The sequence below is a fragment of the Mirounga angustirostris genome, unplaced genomic scaffold, assembly GCF_029215605.1.
Source record: "Mirounga angustirostris isolate CCGP_5_RB_7025 unplaced genomic scaffold, mMirAng1.0.hap1 SCAF_9, whole genome shotgun sequence".
Classification (NCBI taxonomy): Eukaryota; Metazoa; Chordata; class Mammalia; order Carnivora; family Phocidae; genus Mirounga; species Mirounga angustirostris.
This window is the reverse complement of record NW_026991717.1, coordinates 109,177,963-109,195,082: the sequence shown is the minus strand read 5'-3', so window position 1 is coordinate 109,195,082 and position 17,120 is coordinate 109,177,963. Positions and strand designations below refer to the sequence as shown.

Sequence of the window (17,120 nt, the reverse complement as noted above, 5' to 3'; positions counted from 1 at the left end):
GACCTCAGAGTTCAGGCCTTGAGGGGTCTCCCCATGTACCACCTGATGGTTCAGTTTGAGGAGAGCATCTCCTCTAAACATCTTTCTAATAGAGGAAAGAGTTGGGGTCATAAGCTTACTAGGTGGCCACAAGGTCAAGAAACCCTTCTCCCAACAGACTTATCCCTTGACGTGAATAGGCTCAAGGAGGAAAGAAGAAAGGCTCTCACAGGAGGTGGTGTCTCCCAGATCCCCCCAAACTCCTAACCACAGCTTACCTTGGTACAAGGTGGTTGAACTTGTAAGAACTGAAGACGTCTTGGATCTTTTCTTCCACTTTTGCCTGGTAAGAATCCAGGAGATGGGAGAGAGAAAACAAATACAGATGAGTCCTCTGTCAACTTTTTCTTCCTGTTGTCACAAATGCCCACTGGCTACAGTTTCTTGGTGTGGTTTTGTACTTCACGGGACTGTAAGACTCGATTCAGGGGCTCTGCAGATGGCAGGCTCAGGACAGACAAAAAAGAGAGAAGGTCCTGTCCATGCTGGCATTACAATCGACTCCTCCAGTAAACTATCCATGTAGTTTGGCATGTCCTGGAGTTTGACTCACTGAAACCAGTTACTTAGGGGGCAGACAAGGCATTCTGCTTGAGAGATTTATTCTTGCCTGCTCTATGGAGTTGTTTAGGTGTTCACTTAACTGGCCATTCACAAATACAAAATTAATTCCTGCTAAGGGTCAGACTTCTTATTGTCAGACTGAACAGTTTAAATACAGATTGAACAGTATTAAAATTCCCTAAGGGATTTACAAGAACACCAATCACTGAAACACCTATGAAATAGCACATCTGGTCATTGGGCCTATGTCACACATAGGACTCCACAGTCCCATAATACAAAGGGTCTCAGAAAGCCAGGTCACAAAAAAATCCAGACCACCTGTTTCCTCTGAAGACCTACCACAACGTGGTCACACAGTTCAGCTTCTGTAAGGAAAGGATACAGCAAGGCAGAAGTGGATTGGTTAATAGGAGACAGGGTTTCTCCTTCACTGGCATCCCTGTTTTGTAGTGAGATATGTCCTCATTGAGATTTCAAGATACATAATAATGTCCTCTCTGGGAATTTCAAAATGTATTCTTTATTTCTGAATCACCCACTGAGTTAGAGCGTCTAGGGCCCTTGACGTATGTGCAAGAATTATTTGTGATGATGAGGGGAGCAATGATGTGAATCATCCCAAATGGTAGCCAATCTAAAATTCATTTATACTTGGTTTCAGGATATACTTTGGTATTTGCCTCTGAACATGAGTTTGAGGGATAATCTGGCTAAGAATTCATAATACTTCAAAAAACAGACTGAAGTCGCTGTCAGAATATGACTCAGGAGGAATAAGGAAGTTGTCCCGATTCTTCACAATTCTTTTCCTTTCCAGACTCTCACACAAGACTAACATAAAGCACCAGCCTAAATGGAAGACAGACTGAATTTCTCAGTTACGCCTTCCTCAGCTGTAAGCTGAAAGGGGCAGAAAAATATACAAGAAACATACGTCAGTAAGATCATGCAATAAAGATTTGCCTACAGTATTCCATTAGAGCTAAGTGAATTGATGAATTCTGAATGAAACAAAATCAAGTGGGAGGAAAACTCACTTCCTTTACCCAAATACAAGCTGATTCAAATCCACACGACTTAATAATATTCCAAGGCTGATGGATGAGCCCATCACCTCCTTAGCATTCTGACACTGAGACCCCTAGAGAGAAAAGGGTCCAGCCAGGAACTCCTTCATGAGACCCACCTTCAGCTCCCCCTCGGACAACATAAGCAGCCAAGTACTAGATGAGGAAAATGTAGTTTTACTGCTAAACTAGGATACCTGACAGACAGAAGGCAGAAAGTGCTTAAAATATTCCCAACACTGTGTCATTTCTCTTCGGATTTCCTAATTACTCTTCTGCAGAATGAACAAGCGATATTCCAATGCAGTTAGTAACGGACTCATGTCTGAAAATCTAAGTTATGAATTCTAATAAATACCTGAGTGTTATAGGTCAGCTGTTCATAAAAATGGACAAATAACAATTCCCTTTATCTTCTCTTAAGAACTGGTATATTTTTTGAATAGATTCATTGAGATATCATTCACACACTAGTCAATTCATCCTTTATTTAAAGTGTATGATTCAACGGCTTTTAGTACATTCAGAGAGTTGTGCATCCATTACCACAATCAATTTTAGAACATTTTCACTACCCCCAAAAGAAATCCTGCACCCCTTAGCAGTCACCCCCAACCCTCCATCTTCCCCAGCCCCTGTCAACTACTCATCAACTTTCTATCTTCATAGATTTGCCTATTGTGGATATTTCATATAAATGTAATCACACAACATGTGGTCCTTTGTGACTATCTTCTTTCACTTAGCATAATGTTTTCAAGTTTCATACATGTTGTGGCATGAACCATTATTTCATTTCTTTTTTTTTTTTTTAAGATTTTATTTATTTGCGAGAGAGAATGAGAGACAGAGAGCATGAGAGGGAGGAGGGTCAGAGGGAGAAGCAGACTCCCTGCTGAGCAGGGAGCCCGATGTGGGATTCGATCCCAGGACTCCAGGATCATGACCTGAGCCGAAGGCAGTCACTTAATCAACTGAGCCACCCAGGCGCCCTCATTTCTTTTTATTGCCAAGTAATATTCCATTTTATGGATATATCACATTTTTTAATCTATTTTTCATCTGTTGATGGGCATTTGGGTTGTCCCCATTTTGGGGCTATTATGAATAAAGTCGCTATGACCATTCTGGTATAAGTTTTTGGATGGATATATGTTTTCATTTCTACTTAAGTATAGGTATACACCTAGGAGAAGAACTGCTGGACCATATGGTAACTCTACGTTTAACTCTTTAAGGGACTATCAGACTGTTTTCCAAAGCAGTCATAGCATTTTACATTCTCACCAGCAATGTATGAGCATTCTAACTTCTTCACATCCTCACTAACACATGTTACTCTCTGTGGTTCTGATTACATCCATCCTAGTGGGAGTGAAGCAATATTTCATTGCAGTTTTGATTGCAATTCCCTGATGGCTAATGATGTTGAGCATCTTTCTGTGGGCTTATTGGCCATTTGTATATCTTCTTTAGAGAAATGTCTAGTCAGATACTTCTCTTTTTTTTGATTGGGCTGTCTTTTTATTATTGAATTATAATAACTTCTTATATATTCTAGATACAAGACCCTTATCCAATACATGATTTACAAAAATTTATTCCCATTCTATGGGGCACCTGGGTGGCTCAGTTGGTTGAGCTACCGACTCTTGGTTTCGACTCAGGTCATGATCTCGGGGTCATGGGATCGGGCCCACGTCAGGCTCCCCACGCAGTGGGGAATCTGCTTGAGATTCTTTACCTCTGCCCCTCCCCCCACTCTCACTCTCTCTTTGAAAATGGATGTGTGAACCTTTAAAAAAAAAATTTACTCCCATTCTATGTGTTGTCTTTAGGAACTGGTATATTTTAGAAAAAGATCACCTTAGAGCACACAGAATGGTTTCTAGAGTACAACTTTAAAAATAATACTTAGCAATAAGCCTGCAATTTTTTTGACAAATAGTAATGGATTAATATAGAAATTAAAAAGAACTCATCTGGCGAAGAGAAAATCAAAGTCATCTCCAAAACATGCAACATCCTTTTTTGCCTTCCCTTCTCCCCATATGGCCCGCCAAATGTTATATAAAATCTGAGTAAATTTGTTACTGAGAAGACACAAGCATTCTTTGCTCCGATTTGTGTAGCAGAAGGAAAGGAAAAAAGCTAGTTGTATACAAAGGAGTCACCATACCAACTGTGAGACTGCAATGCTTAGAAAGGCCAGCTTGAACGGTTGACCCTTGGCTGGTGTCTAGAAACCTGAATTTGGGGAGGGTCCCCACCATTCCAAGAACTGATGTGTGGCTCACTGGGCTGAAACTGCATAAAGAACCTTGTTTATGCTTAACAGCTTTTTTTTTTTTTTTAAGATTTTATTTATTTATTTGACAGAGAGAGGCACAGCAAGAGAGGGAACGCAAGCAGGGGGGGTGGGAGAGGGAGAAGCAGGCTTCCCGCGGAGCAGGGAGCCTGATGCGGGGCTCGATCCCAGGACCCCTGAGATCATGACCTGAGCCGAAGGCAGACACTTAATGACTGAGCCACCCAGGCGCCCCTGAACAGCTTTTTTTCTGGGAGTCTGGAATTTTGAGACATGCTAGGCAGAAAGTGCGTATGTGACCAACCCCAGTAAAAACCATGAGCACCAAGTCTCTAAGGAGCATCTCTGGTAGACAACACTTTGCATGTGTTATCACAATTTGATGTCTGAGAAATTAAGTATGTCCTATGTGATTCCACTGGGAGAGGACTATTGGAAGCTTGTGTCTGATTTCCGCCAGACTACACTATGAGCCTTTCACGTGCTGATTTTGCTTTATAGCCTCTTACTGTAATAAATCATAACCATGAGTACAACTATATGCTGAGTTCTCTGAATCCCTGTAATGAATCAACTAGAGGTGGTCTTGGGGACCTCTAATACATTAGTAGACTTAGAAATTTAACCTTTGGGATAGAATTAAGAGAAACAGTCATAACAACTGCTTAATATCTGTAGGCAAGATCTATAGCTAAATTCCTTTTTATAAATCACTTTAAATAAAAGAGAACTGACATTAAGTATTAAAAAAACAAAGTTACCTCAGTCAGGAAAACTCTGAACACTATATAGCTCTCAAATCAGAATTTTTTTAAAAAATCAGCTTCAATACTGCATAGGGATGCTAAACCATGCCCACTTTCCCTGAGCTCTCATTTTATCTTGGATTTCCATGCTTCCTTTCCATCCCAAAGGAACGGACTATTATATTCTAGTCAATCTCTCCTTTCAGCATGAGAACCCCAATAGGCAAGGCAGTCATCAACCGGGTACAATACAAAGGCTGATTAACAGCCCCATAACAACAGATAATTTTCTTTTGTATAAATACCAAAGGGTCCATAGGTTCATTTCCCTTGGGTACAGGGCACACAGCTCATGACCATGTTAATGAAAGTGATATGACTCTTTTGGGAGGAAGATGACAGCCTAAAGCATCTGATCTGTTTCAGAAACATTGCTATATGAAATGTTGTAAGAAAGGCAACCAGGATTAGTCACCAGAAGATTTAGTCCCAAGGAATTAGCTCTTCAAAATTCTTAAATAGCCTGGAAAAAAAAAGTAACTTTGACTAGTTCAAAACACACACACACACACACACACACACACAAAGAGATAGAAAGATTCTTGGGACAATTGGAGAAAACAAAAAATTTAAAATGGGATATTAGATGATATTATAAAATTATTTTTTTATTTTCTTAGGTGTGATGCTATTGTCCTTAACGTGGAAGAATGTAAAGACATGCATGCTTATATCTTATTGTCAAAGATTCAGAAAAAAATATTAGTCATATACATATACATACATACACATGTGTATATATACACGTGTGTACACACACATACAGAAAAATTATATCCTGGCTAGATGATCCACTGGCTTATCTCCTTTTTTGCCCTTAACTAGGCTGTTTCACACTCTGTAGATGTAGAAGTTAATCTGTAGAAAACTGATAGTTATGCAAATAATTTCTACCCATAGATATGAATATGATATCTGGTAAAATGCAATTAATGATCACTGTATGTATACTGACCAGTTTTGCATGCATTTGTAAATTCACCTCAGCACTCCTTACCAGACTGTGAATGTGTGGCACTTTGAGTTCTCCTCTGAATTAGTTATCATACCCTATCAGTTCCATGAGTTAAATAAAATCTTTGATGTGTTCATTTTATATTTGTATGAGTCTTGATTTTATCCTCTTGTAAAATTTATCCTTTAACAGTTTATATTTATACAAAGGATAAAGATTAGGTGAAAGGTAAACAGATGCTGTCTATTGTTCAGTATATTTGAAATTTTTTTATAATAAAATGTTGGAGGGAATTATTAAGAAATCAAATCAAAACAAAACACTTAATACCAAAATTTCACCATGACTACTGTATGTAGGCATAAGAAAGATTTCTGAAAAGTCAAATCATTTGCAGACACACATACAATGCATCCATATCCCAACTAAGCCTTGACTTTTGTACTTCTGTGGCCATGTTTGCATCACCCAATTTTAGCAAGAATCCTACCAAATTGGCTCAGCTAGAATCCCCCATCCTTAATATCTGATCATCCTCAGTATCTGCCTGGGTTCCTCATCCTCCATCGTCCCCCAGTGATGTCTGCTCACACTGGCCTGCCTTTAGGAGGAAGCCTGTTAAATTGGCTTAGCCGGAATTCCTCCTTTCCTCTGACCCTTTCTCTTAGTAAGTTTCCATCCAACAATCCCTCCACCTTGCTCCTTGGCTATGAATTCTCACTTTCCCTTGTCGTATTCAGAGTTGAGCCCAATCTCTCTCCCCTACTGCAATCGTCACTGTAGTAATAAAGTCTTGAATAGAGACTTCCTTTAACAAATATCACAAATAACTTTTTCCTTAACAATACCACCCACAACTGCCAGCAGAGTGACTAAAGTTGAAAAAACCAACAACACCAAATGCTGGCGAGGATGTAGAGCAACCAGAACTCTTAATATACAATGCAAGTAAGGGTATAAAATGTACAACCACTCTGGAAAGGACAGCAGTTTCTTATAAAACTCAGCATACACCCACCCTATGATCCAACAATTCCACTTTTAGGTCTTCGCTCAACAGAAATGAAAACATATGCTCATAAAAAGACTTCTACAAGAATGTAGCATTTATAGCCATTAATATCCAAAACCTAGAAATAGCTCAGTTGTCCATCAAGAGGAGAAGGAATTTAAAAAATCAACAACAGTGTTAAAAAGAAAACCACAGGGGGCGCCTGGGTGGCTCAGTCGTTAAGCGTCTGCCTTCGGCTCAGGTCATGATCCCAGGGTCCTAGGATCGAGTCCCACATCGGGCTCCCTGCTCGGCAGGAAGCCTGCTTCTCCCTCTCCCACTCCCCCTGCTTGTGTTCCTGCTCTCGCTATCTCTCTCTCTGTCAAATAAATAAATAAAAATCTTTAAAAAAAAAAAATTTTTTTTAAAAAGAAAACCACAGGCCCATAATAAAGTCATTATGCTAGGTCACCAGACTGGAGCTTAACACCTAACCCTAAGTGCATTTTCAACCTCCCCCAGGGAATGTAATCTTAACCAGTCAAGAATTTTCTGGTCAGGGCGCCTGGGTGGCTCAGTTGGTTAGGCGACTGCCTTCGGCTCAGGTCATGATCCTCGAGTCCCGGTATCGAGTCCCACATCGGGCTCCCTGCTTGGCAGGAAGTCTGCTTCTCCCTCTGACCCTCTCCCCTCTCATGCTCTCTGTCTCTCATTCTCTCTCTCGCAAATAAATAAAATCTTAAAAAAAAAAAATTATAAAAAAAAAAAAAGAATTTTCTGGTCAGTGCCAATAAGGTAACCTGTCCCATGGGCCCTCTCTATGGACATGACCATGGGAAGGGGGAACTCACCCAAAATAAACCTTTTCTTCTATGTGCCTTTAAAAACCTTTCCCTTTCTGTAGCCCTTTGGAGTTCCTTTCTACTTGCTAGATGGGATGCTGCCTGATTAATGAATTGTTTAATAAAGCCAATTAGACCTTCAAATTTATTCAGTTGAATTTTGGTCTTTAACAGATTAGGTGGCAGCACTGCGATCCAAAGCAAACTTGTGGTGGCTTATGGAGACAACAAGAAACAGATGTGGTGCCCTGCAAACCCCTCTGAGTTCACGGTCTTTCTCGCCATTTCTGAGGGCTGCCGGTGAGCTCCAATCGGTGGAGCTCCCCATCTGACTGGCTTTCCAGTCTAGGGTTACTGGTCGGTCTAGCCCCAGTCCTTAGCTCTTGGTTGAATCTACAATTCCACGTGGGAATCCCTTCCCCAGTTCCAATCCACAGTCCCAAACCGGAGTCTGCCGGTTTAATCCACACTGGAAATTGCTGGTGGTGCACTCAGGGCCTTCTATTAGCCAATCTGAAGTAACTTCTAAACACCAGCCCTCGGTTCTGTCGTCAGATTCCATGCTGGGAACTGCAGCTGCAGTTCTCCATTTGTTTGGAATCAATCCACAGTCCCCCTTCTTTGAGGTCTGCTGGTTCAATCTTTTCCCCAGTCCCTAGTTCTTTGGTTCCTGCTGGTGTCTACATTTCCATTTTCTCAGTATTGTTGGTTTCTGTTAATGTGCACACGAGGTAAAGGCTTAACTAAAAGAAAAATAATAAATTAATAACAATAGAATGGCATCTTTAAAATCCAAAGAATTAAGTGCTCACCTTCTGGTACATCTGCTTATTTTATACCTAAGAACTATGGTCCCAGAAGCTATAAATGTCTACGAGCCTGTAAAAGAATCATTAGTAGATTAAATGTAAGGCAAGGATTTCCCTTTAAAAAAAAAAAAAAACCCTTAGGAAAAAACAAGTCACCGTATAAGCAGTCCTTACAATGTACCTCTTCCTATACGGAGTTCTTTCAATCCTTTATTTTAAATACAAAATACCAGATGGGGTTGACATAATCAGCCTAAAACAAACTCAGTCAAGGTTTGTTTTGGCTGCTTATAGAGGTAAGTTGATGGAACCAAGGAAAGATGACAAATTAAGCACAGATTTAGCAATTATTCCTGAGGATATGAACTCACACTTCTACAGGTTAAGTTGCCATTGTAAACCCTTTTAAAGATCACTTAAAAAAGTAAATAGTAGTTAAGTTGTGGTGATAACAGATATACACCAACTGGACATGTTGTAAAAGGATCCTAATGTTACACAAGTGGGTACCTGTAACTTGGGATGAAATATTCTTACCCATATTGAAAAGGGATTTATCTCAAAAAATGAAAATGTGATCTGGAAAAATACATTGGTTGACCCAAAATGTGGCTCCAGCGAGATAAAAATACTAAGGTCAAAGTTGTACGTGAAGATTTTGGAGAAAATTTTTTTATAAATAAAGAGGAAAAACAGTATCTCTAAATTAGTGTGATTTTACGAAGTGTGTGATTCTAAACAGGTACATGCACCTAAATTTAAAATGTAAATTTTGTAAGTAGGGATTTGATTTGTTCACCTATGTACTTAAAAGTATATGTATTTTCAGGGCGCCTGGGTGGCTCAGTCGTTAAGCGTCTGCCTTCGGCTCAGGTCATGGTCCCAGAGTCCTGGGATCGAGCCCCACATCGGGCTCCCTGCTCGGCGGGAAGCCTGCTTCTCCCTCTCCCACTCCCCCTGCTTGTGTTCCCTCTCTCGCTGTGTCTCTGTCAAATAAATCTTAAAAAAAAAAAAAAAAGAGGGTTTAAAAAAAAAAAAGTATATGTATTTTCAGGTTGACCAAAAAACTTTTTTTTTTTACTTTTTAATAGGGAAATTGGGGGAAACTTGATATTTGGAATTGTCTTAGAGTTGAGCAACATGATACATGCTGAATTTCAATAAAGCAAAACTGATTCACCATAGCTAGCCTGTTGACCACGTAACCAAGCAGAGCTCTGGTCTCTTTTACCAGAAGCACAAAAAAACTAGTAAGTTTGATCATATTCAGTGACTTGTTTCACCTCCATTTAATAATCTTCCAGAGATTATAACTTGAAACAAGTCAACCGCAGGCATCCAGGATTCATTCCTGGACCCCTGATGTTCCCTCTGTCAGGAGCTGCAGTGGCACAATGCTCAACACTTGAAGACAGCTCCTCAGCCTGTCTCCATCCCGCTCCCCCCACCCACCCCCAATCCCACTGGCTTCACCCGCCCAGCTGACCTAATTTCCTACCACAGCCCACGGGCCTCCTCCATGCCCAGTAGGGTGGAGTCTTCCCTCCTAACAGCTCCTCTGACTGGAATGGCTACCCCCCAACTCCATCCTTTATAACCCGACACTCCCCATGAAGTTGTCCGGACCACCTCAGTCCACAACATATGGCTTCTGCTCCCCCAAACCCTTGAGCAATGCAGTCATAATTTAGCACTTCCATGCTTTTGTAAATTATTCTGTGGTTGCTTTAGGCATGTTCTTCTTTCTCTCTAAGAGAAAAGAATTTTGAGGGCAGGAACTAAGACTGATAATCCTTCCAGATACTCCCCACAGTTGACTGAATGCTGTCTAATGACCTCATGCCATTTCAAGTGGAGGATGCTTTTGCCCCTGTTTCTAAGGGCAAACTAAAAGAAAAACAGGAGGAGTACCTTCTGTAAACAACTGTTTTTGGCAAACCTGCTGCTTCTGAGACTGTGCCAGTATTAACCTACTGGCCTGAATCAAAGCGCATTTGCAAAGGGGTGAGTGCAGATAGCACAAAAAAGGAAGACAACCACATCTTGTTTTCTAGACTTGTAAAAGGTTCTCCATGCACCAACCCATCAGGGAAACAGCTTGTCAAGGCAGAAATCTTTACAAATACCCAGAACCTGACCACTGCTCATCACCTCCACCATCACAGCCCTGAGCTACGCTGCCATCATCCATCACCTGGAGTACTTACTGCAAAGGCCTCCTAAGGGGTCCCCCTGCACCCCTCCTCACCTCCTCACAATCCCAACACTCATCTACACGGGCCCGTTAAAATGCTAGTCAGATTGGGTCCAAACTCTCAGATCATGGATCAGTCTGACTCCTGGCAGGAAACAGATGGCACATTCAAAGTGAGGGATTTGAGGAGAGTTTCTAAAGGAACTAGTTACAGTGGTATGGGCAGGTGTAGGGAAACCACAAGAGAGAGTACAGAACTCTAGGGCAGGTAACACGGGGGTACTCGATCTCCTCCTACGCCTGAAAAGTGTGAAGAGAAGGAGTGGAGAGGGTGCCAGAGAACTCCAGTGAAAGGCACCTGAGAAGACTTGTGATCTCAAGTCTAGAGACCCTCCAGACCATGCAATCTGTCAGGAAAGGAGTAAACGTGCTGATCTCATTCTCCCTCTCTCTCATCCCCTATCAGTACACCCCATGGCCAAATACACCTAGAATCCATAAGGCAAGGGAGCCTGTCCACAAAGGTCCGCCTCTCGCGGCGCACCTGCAGAGCAGGCTGGAAAAGGGTACTGTGGATCTGGGGAGGTAAAAAGAAGCTATCCAGCCAAATGGCTTCCCATCTCAACAGGGCGACTGAAAGTATACTTACAATGGTCTGTAAGGCCCTACATGATGCGACCTCATCTCCTATTCTCCTGTTTACTAACCTCTCTCCTCACAGTGCCCCTTCACTCACCAGGCACTAGGGAGGCCTCAGGTCCTTTACACTTGCTGCTTTCTCTGCCCAAAATGCTTCTCCCCCAGACACACACATGGCTTGTTCCCTCACTTACTTCACGTCTCAGCTCAAGCGGCAGGCATATCATCAGACGTTTTCCCTTACCACCTGATATAAAAACCTTTCCTGCTCCCACCACACCCATTCCTGGCATACTTCATCTCTCTTATCCTGTTTCTTTTTCTCCACAGCACCTCTCATTAAAATTAGACAGACAGGGCGCCTGGGTGGCTCAGTTGGTTAAGCGACTGCCTTCGGCTCAGGTCATGATCCCAGGGTCCTGGGATCGAGTCCCACATCGGGCTCCTGGCTCGGCGGGAAGCCTGCTTCTCCCTCTCCCACTCCCCCTGCTTGTGTTCCTGCTCTCGCTGTCTCTGTCTCTGTCAAATAAATAAATAAATAAATAAATAAATAAATAAATAAATAAATAAATAAAATAAAATAAATAAATAAAATTAGACAGACAGATGGATATTTAGATAGATAGATAGATAGATAGATAGATAGATAGATAGATAGATAGATAGACAGGTTTTTTTTTCCCCCTTTTTTGTTGACTGTCTCCCTGGCCTAGAAGAAAAGTTTCATAAAGGCACCAACTTGGCCTCTTTTGCTTATTGCCTGATGTCCAGTGCCTTGAACAGAGCCTGGCACATAGAAAACACTCAAGTATTTGTTGAACAAATAAAAATGTAAATGAATAGAACAGAAGAATCCATAGCTAAGGGCTCTTTACACTGTTTATAGGTTTAATTCCTATTATCAAATTGTTGCTTAACAAATAAATAAAGTTTCCTGATAATCAGACAGGAAACAGGAGATAAGCATTTGTTCTTATTGGCAATGGCACAAAATTAAACCCTGTCAGTAAATCCCTATGAATAAATGGACAGAACCTAAAGAATAACTAGTATCTTCTGTAGACAACTCCTCCTAACAAGGTTGGTATTTCTTATGAATATATATCCATATTAACTTACCCACCTAGTACCTCTAAGCCTCAGTTTTCTCGTCTGTGAAATGGAAAAGGATTGAGTGATACAATGTATAGAGAGCATTTAGCACAGAACTGGGACTCAGTAAATGGACACTACTATGATTATTAGTAGTGTTGACACTGAAGTAACCATCTGTATGAGATACTACATCATTTTCCTACTCTCTGGAACTGTTTATCCCAGACTTTTAAAATGTGAACTGGAAGAATGACATGGAAAAGACAAACAAGATGCTTTACTATCTATCTACATAGTTGGTTCTACATTTGAAAGACACCCTATAATAACAATGTTCCATATCAGTGCCTAGCCTTGGCCTTGGCTGACCTTCTGGTAGCCCAGAATCACTTATTATGCCTAGACATTTAAAATATAAGTGCTAGTGGGGCGCCTGGGTGGCTCAGTTGGTTAAGCGACTGCCTTCGGCTCAGGTCATGATCCTGGAGTCCCAGGATCGAGTGCCGCATCGGGCTCCCTGCTTGGCAGGGAGTCTGCTTCTCCCTCTGACCTTCCCCCCTCTCATGTGCTTTCTCTCATTCTCTCTCTCTCAAATAAATAAATAAAATCTTTAAAAAAAAATAAAAAATAAAATAAAATATAAGTGCTAGTATTTCCTGGCAGGAACTAAGCAGGGGCATTCGACTGAAAAAATAAAGTAGTACAGGAAAAAGAGAGCAGATCAGCAAAACTCCTGATAATGTTCCTGTTTTTGACTTGCCCCTTTAACCATGGAAGTCTCTGTCCTGGTCTCTAAATTAACAGACCAGCTTTTGATCCCCTTTTCTCCACTAGTATTCTGTCCATATCCTTATCTGCGGGGTCAGTTAATTACATAAAAAGTGACCCGGTAGTCTTATGTCACATAAAAAGGAAAAGGCTTCACCTGAATAAACTCTACAGTCCGTCACTTAGGAATACTACAAAGATCCTGCAGGTTTTTCATTGATGGGGGATTTCTTTGCAATCTTTTGCAAAAGACTTCTGTAGAAAGACACAGTGGTGGGCTAACTAAGCTGGGGAGCTAGATTCAAAAGGTAAGGGCTAAAACCCATGTAGCATAAATCTCCAGTTATAATACTCTTTCTGCTACTATGTGTATAACTGTGTATTCAAGTCCTTGTTTTTTGTTATAAATTTATAATTATATTCATAGTCATTAATATAAAATATGATAACTATCACTACTAATTTTGCCTAAATGCAGGCTTCCAGGTTCAGGTATGAAAGTCAAAGTAAGTCCCTCCAATGTTAAACCTGGGAACTGATCTTACTAAGAGATCTTATTTTATTTGTTAGTACTAAAGCCTGATGCTTATTTGTTAGTACTAAAAAGAATCATCTCAACCACTTCTAGTGACGGATGGGCAAACATTTCCACAATAACTTGGGAACAATTCCAAATGGAGAATGAAAAGAAAAACAAAACTGGAGTTCACTACTCATTCCTCAAGCACTTTTCAAAGTGATAGGTTCGAGGCCTCAGTGAATGAAGGATAAGTCGTCTAAAAATGTATAATTTTATTATAGCGCTTTCCAGACAGTATTGCTTTCCTCAACTTGGCTGTGCCATGCTCTTAGTCAGAAACTGGCTTATTTCTTTGTATTTCCAGCGTTTAACATTGCGTCCAATACTTTGCTGGTGCTCAAATGACTGAATGACTACTAAAATGCCCACCCACGAGGCAGGCCCTACACCTAGCACTGTAGGTCAGAAATTAAACAGATCCTGGAATGGCATGAACGCAGTCTGGCCGCTTCTCTTCCCCTCTATGTCCCAAACTACGAGCAGGGTGAGGAAAGTGCACTATCCCATCTGAAAACCTCCCGATGTCCCGGCAGAATGAAACCGGCTGTCTGACCCGCCCAGGCTGCTTCAGTCCTCCAGGCACAGAACACAATTCTCTCCGCTTCCTTAGGCAGACAGGACCCGGGTACTGTCCTTCCCTCCAAACCCAGCCCTGACAACGACCTCTCCCCAACCTGGCCCCACAAACGCTCCATTCCCCAACACAACCAAGCCTGGGCGCCCAGAGCTTCCCAGAGGGAAGGCGCCGCGGTGCACTGTGGGAGTAGTAGTTCCCCGGTGAGTTCCGCACGCCTACGGCCCTGCGGACGGAACTCCCGCTCCCAGAAGCCCCCGCGTGGGCGCCTCGCTCAGTCCGGCCACCTCACCTGTTCTATGGACGTGACTGTTTCCACCGAGTCGTCCTGTAACCGCTCCCGCGCGTGCTCGGGCCTCAGACTGTACAGCGGCTCTGACCAGACAGGGGAGGAAGATGGAGGACAATAGTAGGTGAAGGAACTCGGAGAAGCCATGATCAGGAGAGCAGCAGGCGGTGTACAGGACGCCCTTCGTCAAACAACAACGCGCATTGAAACTCAAGCGGGCTAAGTAGCTACGGAGAGCGGATAGAGTCAAAAAGACTTTGAACGCGAATCTCTCTCCACCCACCTACACATCTTCAGGGAGCGAGTTACTAGGATGCTGCCGCCCCCCATTGGGCAGAGGAGCTGCTGCAGGAGGCTCGGCTTCCTGGCGCGCAAGGAAGGAAGGAAGGATGGATGTGTCTATCCATCTGGATTTCATTTCGGAGACATGGTGTAGGACCCCTCGGTCCGTTATGCAAATTAACGCACGCACGCACACTTCAACGTTGTGCTAATTGTCACCTAATTGTAATGGCAGTAGTTCGCAGTTTCGGGTCCCCAAGAACCGTGAGTGGAACTGTAAAAACATTTTTGACAGCTCTCCTGACTCAGACACGCTATCGCTAATAGAATTACTGTGCCCATTTGCGTGCTGCGTGACCGCCGCCCAGGAGAAGCCTTCGGCTTCTCAACAAGGGAGTTGCCTTCTCGGTACTCCCTGATGGAGGGAAGGGGCATTGTAGCCGTCTCCTGTCCCCTAGGGAGTTAGCATGCAGGAGCAGGAACTGAAGTGAAGCAGAAGGAAGAAGTATAAGGGCAACGACAAAGGAAATAGTCGTTTATTCAGCAGTTGTTTAGGGAGCCCCTACTATACGTCACATGCTGTGCTAGGCTCTAGAAATACAAAAGTGAACAAAACAAACAAGATCCCTGCCCTTGGGAACCTTACGGTCCAGTGGAATAGACAGAATTAATGAATGAACACAATAAATATATGAAGACTTGAGATAAATGGTATGAAAGAAAATAACAGGGTCTACGAGAGAGAGGAAAGGAGGAGGGGACTCATTAGATTGGGTGGTCAGGCCAAGCCTCTCTGAGGTCTCTCGGAGACCCAAAGGATGACAAGGAGCCATCCACACGAACGATGTGGGGAAGAGCTCCACGAGAAGAAGGAACAAGTTTGAGAGAACACTGCTACAGATACACGTATGTATGTGTATTAATTCTGATGATTTAATCTGAAGGTGTTCAGAATAAATAAACTTCTCATTGAGTAGGGTTAATCATCACATATGCCTACATAAAAATGTTAAAGTTGTGATTTTAGGAAAATCCTGTCTTTGGATAGGAATAGAAGAGAATCTCTTCCAGGGTCCTGAAAGGACTACATCAAAATTGTAATACCAAGAATTGGGGCAGAGGGACAGAAGATACCATAATAACAGGCTTTCCAGAGAGACTCGGACAACTTCCTGCTCAGAGTATTTTACTCTGTTCCCACTCAATTCCACATCACATGTCTTGAACCCAAGGAACTGTGCTGTGGTATTTCACAACCAACCATTCTCCTCTTACCCATCTCTGGTGTTAAATAGAAGCTCTCAGATTCTAAAGATGAGGCTGGGATGCCCTAAAGGCAGGTAAACACTATCACCATGTCCATTTTAGTGGTCCTGTTGCTGAGTTAAGTCCTGTAGGTGGCTGAATGTTTCTAAATATGAGAATAAGTGACACTGTGTGGGTTAAGGTCATGGATATGACTGCACTGTACTTCCCTCTCTATTTGCATCTTATTGTCTTTCCCTTGGTTCTGTTTTAGGAAAAAAAAGGTCTGATAAGGTCTGAGTCACATCTAAGGATTCTTTGTAAAGAGTTGCTTTGCTGGCTAGAAATTTAAGTTGAGCTATTGAAAGAGTAGCTGGAACAGTTTTCTAACAAGTTGTTATATCTGTTACAGGTGTACCTAAAGCAATTGCAAATTGTATTCAAGAAATAGAAATCCATTTCTGAAATGCAGTCTCTTCTGCATTGGGATCTGAAAGGGGCATGGCAAGAGTCTCCTGCAGGATATCGTCTGTTCATTCAATAGGTATTTATTGAGTCCCCATTATGTGCTGAGCACTGAGCTAAGTGCTGAAGAGACATTGGTGAAAAAGCCAGACACAGTCTCAACCCTTAGAGGGCTCATGATTTACCAGAAGAAACAAAACATTAAACAATCATTACAAAATTGACTGTTTCATTACAGTTGGGGGAAATGGCAAACCCATAGGCCATTGTGAGATTGTATAACAGGGAAATTTATGGTATGGAAGATCAGGAAGGACTGATGTAAGGAAATGAGTTAATTAATGCAGGGTGAGGGGACATCCCAGGTGAGGAAACCCAATGACAACCAAAGGTCAAGGGAAACAAGGAATGAAAAATATGAGGAGTTTGTACTCTGTGTAGCATTGAGAGGATTGCTTAGTCTTGGATAATTCCTCTGGGTTTGATAAAACCACTGGTTCAAGAAGCAGAATGGACATAAATATTGGCAGTATGGCAAAGAATGATATACTTACAGGAGAAAATAATGATAATAGCAACTCCAGCTTGGACTGCAGATGGTTTGG

General features: G+C 42.1%; 1 protein-coding gene across 1 annotated transcript in view; it reads right to left on the bottom strand.

The window, feature by feature from the left end:
• The window catches only part of FNTB (farnesyltransferase, CAAX box, subunit beta), a 65,792-nt gene extending 50,976 nt beyond the window's left edge, over positions 1–14,816 (bottom strand). The window contains exons 1-2 of the mRNA XM_045901043.3: positions 14,527–14,816; positions 258–322 (exon numbers count right to left, since the gene is read on the bottom strand). Of these exons, the coding sequence (XP_045756999.1) occupies positions 258–322; positions 14,527–14,670 (209 nt within the window). The 5' untranslated portion in view covers positions 14,671–14,816. The remainder of the gene's footprint in view (positions 1–257; positions 323–14,526) is intronic.
• Between the last annotated feature and the right edge of the window lie 2,304 nt (positions 14,817–17,120).